Raw genomic sequence first — 14,845 nt, forward strand, 5'->3', positions numbered from 1 at the left:
CTTGCTCCAGCAACTTGAGCCACACACTATAAAACTAGCCGTAGACTAGTCGCCCCTGCACGTTCAGAACCCGACCCGGGCTTGCCCCGATTGCAGAAATGCAGTGCAGCATACGGATTTAGGCTTCCTAGTTCAAACTTAATGCCGTTTCATTGTTGGCAGTGCTTAGAAGTATTAGTCTACTGTGGGATGACCTTTCATGAACCTGAATGTTTACCTATAGGTACGGTCTTGTAGTCATGATAATTGAATAATGAAAGTTGTTTTCCAAACACAGTTTTTAGCCAAAAATATATTTGTTTAATAGATAACACCAAAATACACATGTATAATTCAATGTGCTTTTATAGTTGCATTAAAATCACCATACTTTGCATCACTTTCCGGTATAATAGGGCCTATACTACATGCCCTTCCATTGTTTTCCCGAGGGCCTTTGCCACGAGCTAAGAGGAACCATTACAAGTCATTATTATAACAACTCTCTGGTTATCTGGTAGAAGGAAACTAAACATCATCAAACAAAACATTTCTTTCGGCGAGTCAAAATTACATTTTGGTTTTACAAGCTCAAGCTATGGTGTTTGATAACTTTTAGATCTGATTTTTTTTATGCGAATTAGTGTTTTTACTTGTTGATGGAAATGGAAAAAAAAACATTGTTGAAAACTTATCAAACAACGGCAACAGTATAATTTATATACCTCTGTCAACATTGTCCAATTAGAATATAATTCAAACACAGATTTTGATCAACGAGCCAGTATGAATAAATCAACAAAGTAAATAATCTTCTAACGTAAACAAAACATCTTGTATAGATAGTTAAAATAATATAAATGTCAAGAGAGTCAATAAACTATTGAAATTAAAACTTTTGTTTTACTGCAATTAAATCGCATTGATTGATCTAAGAAAAGTGAAAACCTTACAGAAACGTTTGCAATACAAGAACAAGGGACCACCTGTACATACTCAAATGGGCGACAATATGTACAGAGGTTACCAAATTCTAGCAGCAATGACTTTGTTGATTTTCAAAGCTTTCATTAACTTTAGAAAACAATATAACTTTACTCCAGGGCTACAGTTTTTCTGTAAAGAAACAAAAACAATATCAAACATTTAACCATGTAGTTTGCTTTAATGAACAGTTTGGATACAAGCCACTAGCCTATTTGATGTATGTGACAATCAAGGAGTAAACTGTTCGAGTTGGTTGTATCCAGACAAATTTACCCAAAGTTCAGTAATTGTGTCTGCCATATCTCAAAAAAGCTTATGGAGTCAATCCGTTCACTGAAACCATTTTTGCAGGGATAATGGTCCCTTGATGTCAATCTAATAGTTCGTATAACTTAGACTATTGAGGGCAGTTCGTTACAGTGTTAGTTATTCTGCCTCTGTCTGGCACCCTTAGCTTGCTCCTTGTCAAACCACACATTATCAAGATTGGACTGTACTCGAGAATCCTCTTGATTAAACTTGCAATTAAAAACCACATTCCTACAGCGTAGTTGCAAAAAGTTAAAACTTATTGCATATTAGTCAACTATTTATATTTAAGCTCATGAATGTGCATGGTATTATTATTGAAAACTCCTCTCATCTTTCCTTTTAAAAGCATTATTTTAGGCAATATTGGTTATCCGCAACAGTATTCACAAAACTATGACACACATTTTTTTTATATGCAACCTTTTGTAAACAGGTGCATTTTGTTGTTTAAAAGCACATGAAACAATAATGTGTGCATAAATTAATTTTTCTTTTTTTGATAATTATAGTGGGGGACAACAATAGCCATTAAATTAAACTTAATTTAGATATTCTTGTTAAGATTAGAGTGCGTCGTGCCAAAAGTATATTAAACTATGAACTATTGTTACTGTGAATAAACTCTCTATAAATATATACCATTAAGTTGTACATTGATACTGTGTTACAGTTCTGTCGCCATTATTTTACATACATAATAAGAATCGACACTATAAAAATACAAACAAAGAGGGCGTTATTAGCAACAATAGAGGGAGCCGCACTGGAGTCTGGCACCTTGTCTCTAACATTGATGATTTCTTGATCTGGGGCAAGTGACTTGGATCCTTGGCATGTGAAGGTCTCTTTGCTGTACGCCTCTCCGACACGGTTGCACTCGCAGTGGTAGCTTGCCGGTGAGAAAGTTGAGTTTTCAGGGCACCCGTTAAACGTCATCTCGACGAAATGACCTACACACAATAAATCAAAACAATTGTACTATGATAAATCATTTATAATGTTCACAAAGGAATAGTTTATGAAAAGCAAAAAAACATTTGCTTTTCATGCAGGTTCTCATTCTTCAAAAAAAGTATTGGCGCCATTCGATTTGTTGTGTAACTCATTCAGCTGCGCCATACCCGTTTCAATTCGTTTACTCAAAATAATTGTAACCATAAAACGAGCATTGGAGAGCTGTTGATAGTATACATACTTCAGAGAAACGACTCCCGCTGAAGTAAACTAGTTTGAGAAAGAGGTAATTTCTCACTCAAATAATAAAAGGCTTCAATTGAAGTCTTTTATCAATTTTAGTTTTACCAAAGAGTCCCAATTTTCACAGGTTTTTTATTTGATGCATTTATGTGGGGATACACCAGGTGAGAATACTGGTCTTTGACAATTACCAATAGTGTCCAGTGTCTAAAGGTAGGAACCATTTTGTTGGCCTACATCAGCTACGAAGGAATCTTGAAACGAAGAGACTTTTTTTTAAAGTTATTTTTGAAAACTAAAACACTTTTATTACAACTTGGTGCTAGCCCTGGTGGTCTTACACGTTCGTATCGTACTACAGTGACTGAATCTGTGTACAGAGGAAGAGTCCTATATAGGGCTAACTATAGTGCGTACCTTGTGGTAGTGCGGCGGCGCTCATGATATCACGTCTTTCTCGGTGTCTTGGCGGTCCGTACGGTACCAGACCAGCTATCCCATCCATCCCACCGAATCTGGTTGAGAACATCTGTTGTTGGGGTTGGTTAGCTCGTCGTCTTCTACCTGGCTTCTCGATTAGTCTGAAGACTGTAGTGATCGTGTAGGACAACCTCTCCTGGGACAGGGCAGTGTTTGTGAACCCTATATTGTACACTTCATTTGCCTGAAAAGGAGCAGAGAAAAGTGGTTTAAAGTTTCACGAATTAAATAATTCAATAATAAAATCTACGACGATCAGAATTGGCAAACCATTTTCAAGAAAACGAGATAACTTATTTTTAAGACGACGTACTGAAACTGAGATAACGACTTTGTGTGGTGATTTCTCTAGTCAAGAAGACAACAAAATGAAACAAAGCAGTCAAATATATCTCACACAAAGATAAATTTACTGAATACTACTGAATACAGTATTAGTCAACTAGCTGTGGTAATTTTTGTCGTGATAAGTTGGCCTCTTGGTTTCAGGAAGTCGTCAGAGTACATTATTTTCGTTATTATCAAATAATCAACAAAGCAAGGCGTAAAACTGGCCGGATTGGCACACCATTTTCAAGATAATGAATTACCAGAAGGGGTAATGTTGTTGGAAGCGCTATGAGACGCCATTCGCGTGAGCAAAGTGCTATACAATAACCGATTATTATTATAATTACTGGTCAAAGACAAGCAAGATATCCGAGAAACTTTACCGAATCGTATGCGTTGGTTGTGAGGTTCTGTACAGTATTATCATCATCAAGATCAGTTGTGTTGTAAGATGTTACTTCTCCTTCTACTGCCACGTATGCATATCTGAAGAACTCAGATTGGTAGGCCACATAACGGTTACTGATCTCTACATCCAGACATCCCTGAAACAATAGTGGGCAATAAGAAAGGCAAAAAGAAAGGCAATAAGAAGGGCAAAAAGAAAGGCAATAAGAAGGGCAAAAAGAAGGGCAAAAAGAAGGGCAAAAAGAAGGGCAAAAAGAAGGGCAAAAAGAAGGGCAAAAAGAAGGGCAATAAGAAGGGCAATAAGAAGGGCAATAAGAAGGGCAATAAGAAGGGCAATAAGAAGGGCAATAAGAAGGGCAATAAGAAGGGCAATAAGAAGGGCAATAAGAAAGGCAATAAGAAAGGCAATAAGAAGGGCAATAAGAAGGGCAATAAGAAGGGCAATAAGAAGGGCAATAAGAAGGGCAATAAGAAGGGCAATAAGAAGGGCAATAAGAAGGGCAATAAGAAGGGCAATAAGAAGGGCAATAAGAAGGGCAATAAGAAAGGCAATAAGAAGGGCAATGAGAAAGGCAATGAGAAAGGCAATGAGAAAGGCAATGAGAAGGGCAATGAGAAAGGCAATGAGAAAGGCAATGAGAAGGGCAATGAGAAAGGCAATGAGAAGGGCAATGAGAAGGGCAATAAGAAGGGCAATAAGAAGGGCAATAAGAAGGGCAATAAGAAGGGCAATAAGAAGGGCAATAAGAAGGGCAATAAGAAAGGCAATAAGAAGGGCAATAAGAAGGGCAATAAGAAGGGCAATAAGAAGGGCAATAAGAAAGGTTAGGACAGTGTAAGTAAGTAAGCTTTACGGAACCAACACAGCAAGATGAGCACCAACATTATTGTTACCCTTATGTAATCCAAGGTTAGACTCGTGATCTAAATCGATTTTCTGAATGATAAGAAAGATGGTTCATTCTTCGATTAAATTCCCGTGTTCGTTCTCTTGTTTGTAATTAACACACCACCCAACCAACATGCGGAAATGTCATCAAAATCTAGATGTAATGAATTATTTCAAGTTTGAATCAGGTTTGATCGAAATAAGCAACAGTAAGTATTGCGGTATTTAAAATGTTATTTCAGTATCTTTTCTATCATTTCAGACAGAACTATTTCTCTATACTAGAGGATAGGAAATTTGGGTAACCAGCGCCACTATGGAAGTAAATGTAGTGGGTGGACGTCTAATACATACACGGTCAAATTACAGCTCAATTTCAGGAGGAATAACGGCTTTTAAAGACAGTGGACACAATCGGTAATTACTCAAAATAATTATTAGCATAAAACCTTTCTTGGTGACGAGTTATGGGGAGCTGTTGATAGTATAGAACATTGTGAGAAACGGCTCCTTGTGAAGTAACGTAGTTTTCGAGAAAGAAGTAATTTTTCACGAATTGGATTTCGAGACCTCAGAGATTTTGAGGTCTCGAAATCAAGTATTTTTGTTATGCTGAAAGCACACAACTTCGTGTGACAAGAGTGTTTTTTCCTTCATTATTATCTCGCAACTTCGACTACTAATTAAGTTCAAATGTTCACAGGTTTGTTATTTTATGCATCTGTTGACATACACCAAGTGAGAAGACGGGTCTTTGACAATTACCAAAGGTGGCCAGTGTCTTTAATACAGCAAGACTTAAAGACAGTGTACACTATTGGTAATTGTCAAAGACCAGTCTTCTCACTTGGTGTATCTCAACATCAGCATAAAATATCAAACCTGTGAAAATTTGAGCTCGATCGGTCGTCGGAGTTGCGAAATAACTATCAAAGAAAAAACACCATTGTCACACGAAGTTGTGTGCTTTCAGATGCTTGATTTCGAGACCTCAAGTTCTAAACTTGAGGTCTCGAAATCAAATTTGCGGAAAATTACTTCATTCTCCTAAATTAGGTCACTTCAGAGGGAGCTGTTTCTCAAAATGTTTTATACCATCAACCTCTCCCCATTACTTGTTACCAAGTAAGGTTTTATGCCAATAATTATTTTGAGTAATTACCAATAGTGTCCACTGCCTTTAACTGAGGCAGTGAGCTTCTAGAATGACACCAATTACTGCATTGACAACTTGTCTGGTTATTTCGCTGCAATTTTGAATCGTTGTCAGTCTGCTTTTATTTGACTTACCCCTGGGGAGTTTGTTTTATCCTCCTTACACACCATGAAAAGGGTCAAATCAAGGTCAAAATCACTTCGCAGGAACTCGGGAGTGTATCTTAAAAAAAAATACAAAGTTTGCTGAATTTAGATTCCTGGTCCCACCCGTGGGTTCTAAACAAACTCTCATACACACATCTGGTCCCAAATTCATAAAGCCATTCAGCACAAAACGAGCTAAAAACAGAGTGTAACTTGGCAGAATCAGGTTACCAACCCAAATTACATTTAGTTTGCACTGTTTTGGCTTGTCCGACTTAATTTCTGGTTAGCAAAGACATTTGTCAATCAGTATTTTCTGCTTAGCAACTTAATGAAAGTGTGCCCTGTCCCTCTCGCCTTGACGAGGGGTTGAAATCCCAACCCACCTTACTAGTCTGACCAAGTTGGGTAGGCTTTACTTTACACACTTTCAACAATACCACACTGTAGACTCTACAAAGGTTTTGGGTTCGAATCCAACACGAGTAATATGCTTGTGATTTTGTTTCCACAGAACTCTGGAAAGTACCGAGTATACAGTGCTCGCATTCATCGATGGGTTATAAGTACCGAGTATACAGTGCTCGCATTCATCGATGGGTTATATAAGTACCGAGTATACAGTGCTCGCATTCATCGATGTGTTATAAGTAAAACCCAAATGAATATTCTTTGTCCCCGATGCAAATTTAACATTAGACTCCATTATAGTTGTCGCATGCTTTATCGTAATAATAGGAGTGACTTACTTGACTACGATATTGACATCTTCAAGGTGATTAACTCCACGTGTTGGAGGGCTGACACCACCCCGTAGATCCTCTCCATTCGCCCCGCTCATGGAGACCAATATGACGGTCGGGCTGTCTTTCGTTGCGTCCACAACTTGAACAACTGTCTGATGGCATTGAATGAAAACACAACGATAAATCCGTCAATAGTTTTACATTAAATAATAAAACAACTTTGTTTAGCTTCATAACAAGAGAGTTGTGTGTAAGGGGTGGGTAAATATGAAACAAATACACTAATCATATTTAGAAGTCTCTCAGCTTTTACAGTAAAGGGAAAATTAAGCATCGACTATTTTTTAGTCCTCGGCTCAATTTAATAATGGGAGTCCCAGAGTGCCTGTCGAGTTACTCACTCTCCAAATATACACCTAAACCAGTTTTAATTTCCCATACGTCCGAGCATCAATCTTGAAAAATGTTCCGGCAAATAGGGCCATTTATTTCAGGGTCTCATAAAAAAAAAAAAAAAGTTGGAAGTCAACAACTCCCGTTTTACACTGTACCCTATATATTGGGCTCTCAAATTTGTTTAGTCAAGAATATTTTGAGGTCCCACAAAAAATGTATTAGCTCGACGCTCTGTTGTCTGCCTTTTTAGATGGGTGTACCCTGTTTAGCCCTTACCTGTATGGTGACCTCAAGAGAGATGGTGAAAGGGTCCAGGCCTAGGTCAACGCAATCACTTGGGTTTGCCTCGGTCGCGTCGACACACTGGTGTTTGGCAAACCGGAATTTAAAGGTACCTTTACAAAATAAATTGTGTATAATGTTTCATGAAAAAGACTTCTTGGAACAAAATGAGCACTTTATCTATTCGGAAAGTCACGTTTCAAAGAGTCTACACTTTACCAAAAATTACCTATCGAATACGAAGATGTATTTATAAATTGTAAACAATAGGGCATTAAATATTAGGGGAATCGAATATTGAAATAGTCTAGGATATTCGTTATATTTGCCTAGTTCTTTCTATACCAATATTTGGCAATTATGACGTAATAACTATTACAAAGACAATTTTTGTTTGCATACATGAAGTAGTCCACTTTCAGCCCACAGTTTCTCAAACAAAACGGCAATCTTGGTATAATCTTATTGTTAATTAGACCCTTTTTGTTTTACAACTCTTTCGAAAACGTTCTAAAATGGTTTATTTCTACTCCCTATGAAAACCGTACATTATTTTGTTGAAACGTTTCATGCTTTAAAGCTGATATAAATATCCGTTTACCTGTTGCATCGATAGGCAAGTCATTCTCAACGATTTCCACGTTTAGATCAATAACGAATTTGAACAGCCAGGTCTGTCGGCATTTGTCGGTTCTGCAAAGATACGTTTCACGGGTCAAAGTAAGTACAGCATTAGTCTAAACATCATCAATAATTTTGAGAAATCCATAATATTATAGCAAAATAACTCCACGACGAGGTCTTATACCAAAATTGAAACGAAGGCAATTTAGAAGTAGATGCAACTGTATCCCAAATTAACATTGATACACAACGCCAATTGCCAAGCACCCAAAGGTATAACAACGTATGCACACTTATTCATTTGTCATACCATCGACTCAAGGCTTTCGGGTTATTCGCATCTCATGACTTGTAACCCTGTCTTCAACAGTTAATAAGAGAAACACACACATATTAAATAATTCCTAAATGTAACTTGCGGTTATCTTTAAAAAAACAAACCAAAAAAAACAAAAAAAAACATAATGTTTCTGAAGATCGCCAATAAAGTAGTCGCTTCGCATGAATTTTGTTCAATACTAGTTATGGAATTCATAAAAACTCGAATAATAAAGTATTGTATTTTCAAGAACAATTTTGCTTTTGTCTTTTAAGTCGACACAATTTCTCAAAACCCTACATTGTGTTGAAACCCTTTGTAAAGATTGCTCTAATTTTTCTCGAGCCAAATGGATTCGAACTAACGAAAGATAGCACCAGACTAAAACTGCTCCTTGATGCGTCTGATAACGAACAAACTAGTTGGCACCTCGGTTGATACCACAATTAAATGGACACCATTATTCTTAGCAGAGGTACTGTTTTATTTTCATTCTAGAATAATGATTATACCATGCCAAGGATAGTTTCAAACACTTACTCTACGTATTGACACTGTTGTGGGCCGTCCGGATAGATATAGTCCAGATCTAAATTGAGACTGCTATTTTCACCTGCAACTTGGTCTCGTGCAATATATTGAAGTGATGTTGCGTTGTACAGTGCCAGTAGTTCACCACCGGGTGATTCAATGGTGGTCTGGAATTGAATCTCAATTGACGCTCTGTTTGGCTCAGGATCTCCCTGTAATCAAATTAACAAATATTGTAAATACATTGGACTCCACGAAACTAGAAAAAAAAGAGGGCGACAAAACAGAAGATGGAGAGATGTCCTAAGTACATACAAGGGCATTGCTTGGCAACAGACAGCGCAGGATAGAGTGAGATTGAGAATTGGTTAAGATGCTTTCCTCCTGCAGTGGAGTGAATAGGCTAGAAGACGACATTGGATAAAATGCACGGGTCACATTAGTTGATTTTTGACTGAAGGTGGCGGATAATGGACTAAGGAACTTTTCATTAAGAGCAGCAGCTTTGAAGGTTGTTAAACAGGATTGAGTGATGGTAGATAATTACTGGAGGTTGGGCCAAGACTTTAAGGTTCGGGGTAACAAGAGTTGCCATCAAATTGCGAGTTGGAAGCAGACATTTCTAAATAGTTGGAGTTTCCTAGTCTGAATCTGTCAGGTTAGGAGTTTGTATAGGTCTGGTAGTTTATATCAAGATGTACATTTATCGTTTTCGAAAAGCTATTCAGTATATGTGCTTCCCTTCTGTTTGCCAGTGTTCCCCAACCAGGCCAGTGTTAAAAGAAGCTTTGATACGCTAGAATCAAATCTATAGATGTTAGTAACAAAGTCGACTTCTTGGCCTTTTGTTTACTTGTTCGATAACACTGGAGATTTATTACAAAGATGATTACATACCTGAGCATCAAAGTATGGTTCAATGATAACAAAGTCCAGTACTGGTTTCACCAGAGCGGTGGAACTGACAATGAAGTTAACGATGGCAACTCTGTTTAGACGGTATATAAGATCCACGTTTGATGTTACCCAAGACATACCCTGAACGAAGAGAGAAGAAGAAGAATGAGAAATTAGTATCGTTGACCAAAACCGCTTCCCACGCAACAAACAAATATAACATTTCGTTCAGTTGGAGTGCCGGCACACTATTCCGGAGGTCGTTGGTTCAAATCCCGCTCTGTTTTTTATACCGTGCAACCCCAACTTAGTCAAATAATGATGTATAGTAGGACTGTTGTGAATAATCAAAAGATTTTAAAAGAAGCTTGATGTCGAGATAAATGCAAGTTTTACACTTATATAAATTGGGAGTTATCACAACGAGTTTCCCGATGCCAAAACTTTAAGCAGAACTTATTGTTTATTAAATTGTTGCTAAGCAGGAATGAGTAGTATACCAGTAACAGCTTGTCGGCTGACATGGACAGTAGTCTGGGTGAACTGGTAACTTTATTCTGGTAAGCATATGTTGTTGTCCTTAGCTAATTTTTCTGCTTGGAGGTTGATATTAAATTTTTACACGAACGTTCCAGTTAGAGAAAGCGCATTTTTGATGTCAATAAACTATTTAAAAAAATAACTTTCCCCGTCTATTTGTTTTAGCCATGATTTAAAAATGTACTCTAACAGCAGAAACGTTCTAAAACATAAATCAAGTTAAAGGTCTTAATGACATTTCCCTTAAATTGTTAAGTATTATTCCAGGAGGAGCCTATGCTAAAGTCGTGTTCCTTATACATTCATATTTTTTATATTATAATGTGAGTAATTCCTCCTACAAGTCACCATCATACCTTTGTACCATCTGCTGGATCCACTGGTCGAACATTCGTAAAGTAAATTGTGGATCGGAACTCAATGGTGTCGGTTGTATTTGCAAAACTCCAGATGTTTTCTCCCATGGTGTTTGTACAGTTGAAAAAGAACCCAAAGTTTTCTGAAAATTGTAACATATAAAAATTGCACTTGTGAAACACCGTTTATTTTTCCAGTTTCTATGCAAGTTGAAAAATATAACAAAAGCATCAAACATATATAAAAACCCCTACGCTTAACTCCCAAAACTTGAGACTAAGATTTGCATCGACGTGTTAATGTGAGTGAACCAAGGGTCTGCTTGTTAATCATTTGTTTACATAGTTAGGAGCAAACTCTCAAATTTGAACCAAAAGCTCAACCAGTTATGGGTGCGTTTACGTACAAATGGTCTTAACAAACTTCAAGAAAAAAGAATGAAAAACATTCAAGTCCGATATTCAAAGGGATGTTATGGTAGGGATTGGAACAAGGACCCAATAATGATTTTCAATGGGACGTCAAAGAAGAGCACAATCAATGAAATTGGTCTATAAATGATCGTAGGTACTTGCATTGAAACACATTAAATGACCATTATTTGGTGACAATGGATTTAAAAAAAGTTTTTTGTGAAAGGGACAGTTAAAGATGAATGATTTCTTACGGTTGAATGATAAGATATAATCTCGTCTCTGTATATTCACACCATCGCTGTCAATATCAGTGAAGGACTGTCCTCGTACGTAACTAGTGAAGAGACGCTTATGTACACTGTCTCCATTGCTCTGGTCATCTAGAATGCTCACGTTACGAGATCTTCGAAATTGACAATACAAAACATTAATGTCATGGGATTCGTAAGACATTGGGGATTGTTGTGGTAAAGATATTGTTTGAAAAGTATTGATGTGCTACTGAAGTCTACCTTTTACATGCACTGCAGTTGGTTGCCTCAACAATTGTCATAGTCAAAGTTGCCTCATGTGACAAGGCCTCATTGCCTGATTACTACCGCAATGCCCACGTAGCCCTTACAAGATTACTGGCTCGGTTTATTGTACTTTAAGAAGATCTCGGGCTCAAACTTATACCGAGATGTAATCTTTATTTTAGGAATTACATGAAAAGTATAGCTTTGGTTTTTGGTTTTGGTTTTGTCAACATTTCATTTCAAAAGTTGGTTGCGTTTTTGATATTGCCAAACATCCGGAGCAATATTGTCCATGCATAAAAAAAAATCCGTAATTGAAGTACACAAGCTGAGAAGCGTTATTGGCAGTAACGTTTCTGAGAATCAAATTTCGGTGCATAAAAAACTGATATATTTTAATGTAAGCACATTAATTTGAAAATAAATGTTCTTAAAATGCCTTTAGCAAATCAAAAGCTGCTGCAGGCTAACCAATCGTTTTTATTGTCATTTTTTCTAGAAGTGAGTACCAAACGTATATTAAAGTTTTTCTCTTAAAAGAAATGTAGCTAGAAACATCCTAAAATTAATGAACTTACATGAAGTTGCCGACATCACTGAAGTAGTATCCAGCAGCCACGTCTTGCTGATTGTACGGTGCATCAAACATGACATTCGAACATTGACCAGTGTTTTCTGGGTTGATGTCCCCAGTGTATGGATCTACAGCAGTGTTCTTATTCATGTTATACGGCTCGAAGTCTACCACCCAATACTCGGCTTCGTTTAGTGTGTCCTGAAAGTAATAAATGTACCAATAAGCAACAGTTGGAGAGTACTCGGTCTTACCACTCACTTTGCGGAAAATGTCCATCTAGTAAGCTGCTGTTTTGTGTAAAGACGTTGTGAAAGTACTGGCTACAAAGAATGGCATCTTATAAGCCAATACTTGACTCGCTTGGTGTACTTTCATTATTTTGCTCCCACCCCACATTCGGCAATTTCAATTGGAAGGGTATATGCTAAACCATAAACCCCCAACAAGACAATCCAAACAAAAAACCAAAACGTTTTTACGGTTTTGTATAGAAAACAGTAGCTCAACACGTTTTATTATGCCTTACATTTCCAATAACTCACACAATTTCCATAAATGATTCTATGTTCTTTCCTGTATAGACTGGTGAACAATTTGCCTAAAGGTAAAGGCGACGTTAACACGGTATAATAGATATGTAAGGTCTACGGGGCAATGCATTGATGATTGATTAACTTTAGTAAAAGGACAATTTGTTACCCAACGGCCGATATAACAGTGACTTACCTCCAAAACGACTTCGAAGTTGGCTTTGCTGTCGACTATCTCAAACTCTGATATATAGGCTTCCCCCATATTCTTGAAGCGAAAATCTGTCACTTTGTCATCGATGGTTTGGCCGAAAGCTGCTTCAGATTCCCCGGGGAGTATGGCGAACGTGAGAAGGGTTAGGAAGAAGTAAGTCTCGAGTTGAACGGCCATGGTTGCTGATCTAGCTGTGAAGCAAACAGTTGCATTAATGACTAATTGAACTCAATGATCTAGCTGTGAAGCATACAGTTGCATTAATGACTAATTGAACTCAAATCGGATGATCTTACTTCGGTCAAATTGTCGATGCATTATTTTCTAAGCAAAGTCACATTAACAATTTTATCCTCACAATTTAGTAAAGCATGGGCGTATTTTTCAGAACATTTTTTCGGCTATAATTGTCATCAGTACAACTTTACGTAATTATTCTAAACAGCCCTTTCAACAAACATCTTCCAATACCGTTTTAGTATTATTATGTCAATGCAAATGTTAAGTCAACAAACGTTACGCCACACACACATTTAACACAGGGCAGCGTTCGTTCTGCAGTCTCCATAAGGCATTTTCGAACAAAGATCTTAAAGTAAAATATTCATACATACTAATAAAGTAAAACTTGAATATAATATTTTATTTTAACCACCAGTCTCTTCCTCTTCGAGAAAGGTCGATTAATATCAATCAATTTTAAAAACAAAATAAAAGGGGGAAGGAATAAATATCTAAGGTGCTTTAAAAACACTTGAAATTGCAACAAATTCTAAACAATTCCAAAGCCACAGATTGTAATGGCCGTCATAGATTTCTCGAACCATGTGATGAGATAAGCATGCCACGCTTACTATCTTATTTTCCTAATACCTTCCAACAAATTATTGTGGGTTGAACAGAGAAAACGCGACTGGCCAATGACTTGAACCGTCGACATCCGGATTTACGCCCGGAGGTGGCCGGTTCAAGAGCCGCTCCAGTCAATATTTGTCTCTGCTGTAAGCCATTATACACTTTCGGTACAGACAAAAAAGTTCACAGATTTACAAATAATTTACAGGATTGACATAAAGTAATGGTGAAAGTTTTCTCTTGAAATATTATTCCATGAAATGCTTTACTTTTTGAGATAACATGTATTCAAAAAACAATATCAATTCTCGTTAGCGAGAATTACGGATTTATTTTAAACACATGTCATGACACGGCGAAACGCGCGAAAACAAGAGTGGGTTTTCCCGTTATTTTCTCCCGACTCCGATGACCGATTGAGCCTAAATTTTCACAGGTTTGTTATTTTATATATAAGTTGTGATACATGAAGTGTGGGACTTGGACAATACTGTTTACCGAAAGTGTATAATGGCTTTAAGTCGAAGTTATTCTAAAAATGTACCAAGTCAACTTGTCTTGTGGTTTACTTGATGGAGTGAATTACGACGGAGTAGTGAGGCACATGACTGAGTTTTTTTTTACCTGAAGTGAAATGACACAAAGGTGGTAGAAAAACATTGCATTGGAAATTGGACCTGCCATTTTGCACACATTATGACCCAAAACTAGTATGTGTAACAACACTGTCCGTTTACTACTGCTTTAAGTTTGGGGTATAAAGTGAATGAAGTACATTGGTAAATCTTCAAGACGCATTGAATTGTTGTTAACTTACTGCTTTTAGCCGTGGATTTCTAGCACGCTGCTTGCTCTGCGTGCCAAGTTACAAAACAAGACGTTATGAGAGCTCAGTCGATGGACAACCTTCCAGTATGGCGACTAGCTGGACTCTGGTGTTTGTAGCCCTCCGGTTGCAGGTATACACCTTCAGCGAACACCCCTTTGCTGAGACGACTCTGACCAGCCAATCAGATACAGTCTAGCCACAGGTTCTTTGTTTTTTTGTCACTGACAAACCTTCCAGCATGGCGAGTATCTGCTCTGGTGTACCGCGTGGATTGGAAGTATGCCTTCAGCCAACGCCCCCTCGCTGGGATGATTTGGAAGAACCAATCAG

General features: G+C 37.5%; 1 protein-coding gene across 2 annotated transcripts; it reads right to left on the reverse strand.

The window, feature by feature from the left end:
• Positions 1-70: 70 nt before the first annotated feature.
• On the reverse strand, positions 71-14,625 carry LOC117293695. 2 transcript variants are annotated; one of them, XM_033776101.1, is made up of 14 exons: positions 14,504-14,625; positions 12,814-13,018; positions 12,089-12,285; positions 11,244-11,395; positions 10,576-10,718; positions 9,680-9,820; positions 8,792-8,994; positions 7,910-8,001; positions 7,303-7,421; positions 6,634-6,782; positions 5,873-5,960; positions 3,669-3,830; positions 2,893-3,139; positions 71-2,228 (listed from the first exon to the last, which is right to left on the reverse strand). In XM_033776101.1, exons 2-14 carry the CDS (start codon positions 13,006-13,008, stop codon positions 1,960-1,962), a joined length of 2,157 nt encoding a protein of 718 aa, XP_033631992.1. In that variant the 5' UTR covers positions 13,009-13,018; positions 14,504-14,625; the 3' UTR covers positions 71-1,959. The 2 variants fall into 2 exon arrangements, with proteins under 2 accessions (XP_033631992.1, XP_033631991.1); XM_033776100.1 differs by having other exon boundaries at positions 1,788-2,228; positions 12,814-13,022.
• Positions 14,626-14,845: the final 220 nt, after the last annotated feature.

Source organism: Asterias rubens, chromosome 8 (genome assembly GCF_902459465.1).
Source record: "Asterias rubens chromosome 8, eAstRub1.3, whole genome shotgun sequence".
Lineage (NCBI taxonomy): Eukaryota > Metazoa > Echinodermata > Asteroidea > Forcipulatida > Asteriidae > Asterias > Asterias rubens.

What these genes read in the sequence shown, in the direction of transcription:
- LOC117293695 (XM_033776101.1), bottom strand. Translation starts at nt 13,008, where the DNA reads ATGGCCGTTCAACTCGAGACTTACTTCTTCCTAACCCTTCTCACGTTC. An exon ending in ATCCAGCAGATGGTACAAAG is followed by an intron (nt 9,821 to 10,575) that starts GTATGATGGTGA and finishes CTCTTCGTTCAG; the next exon opens with GGTATGTCTTGGGTAACATC. An exon ending in AACCATACTTTGATGCTCAG is followed by an intron (nt 8,995 to 9,679) that starts GTATGTAATCAT and finishes ATTTGATTACAG; the next exon opens with GGAGATCCTGAGCCAAACAG.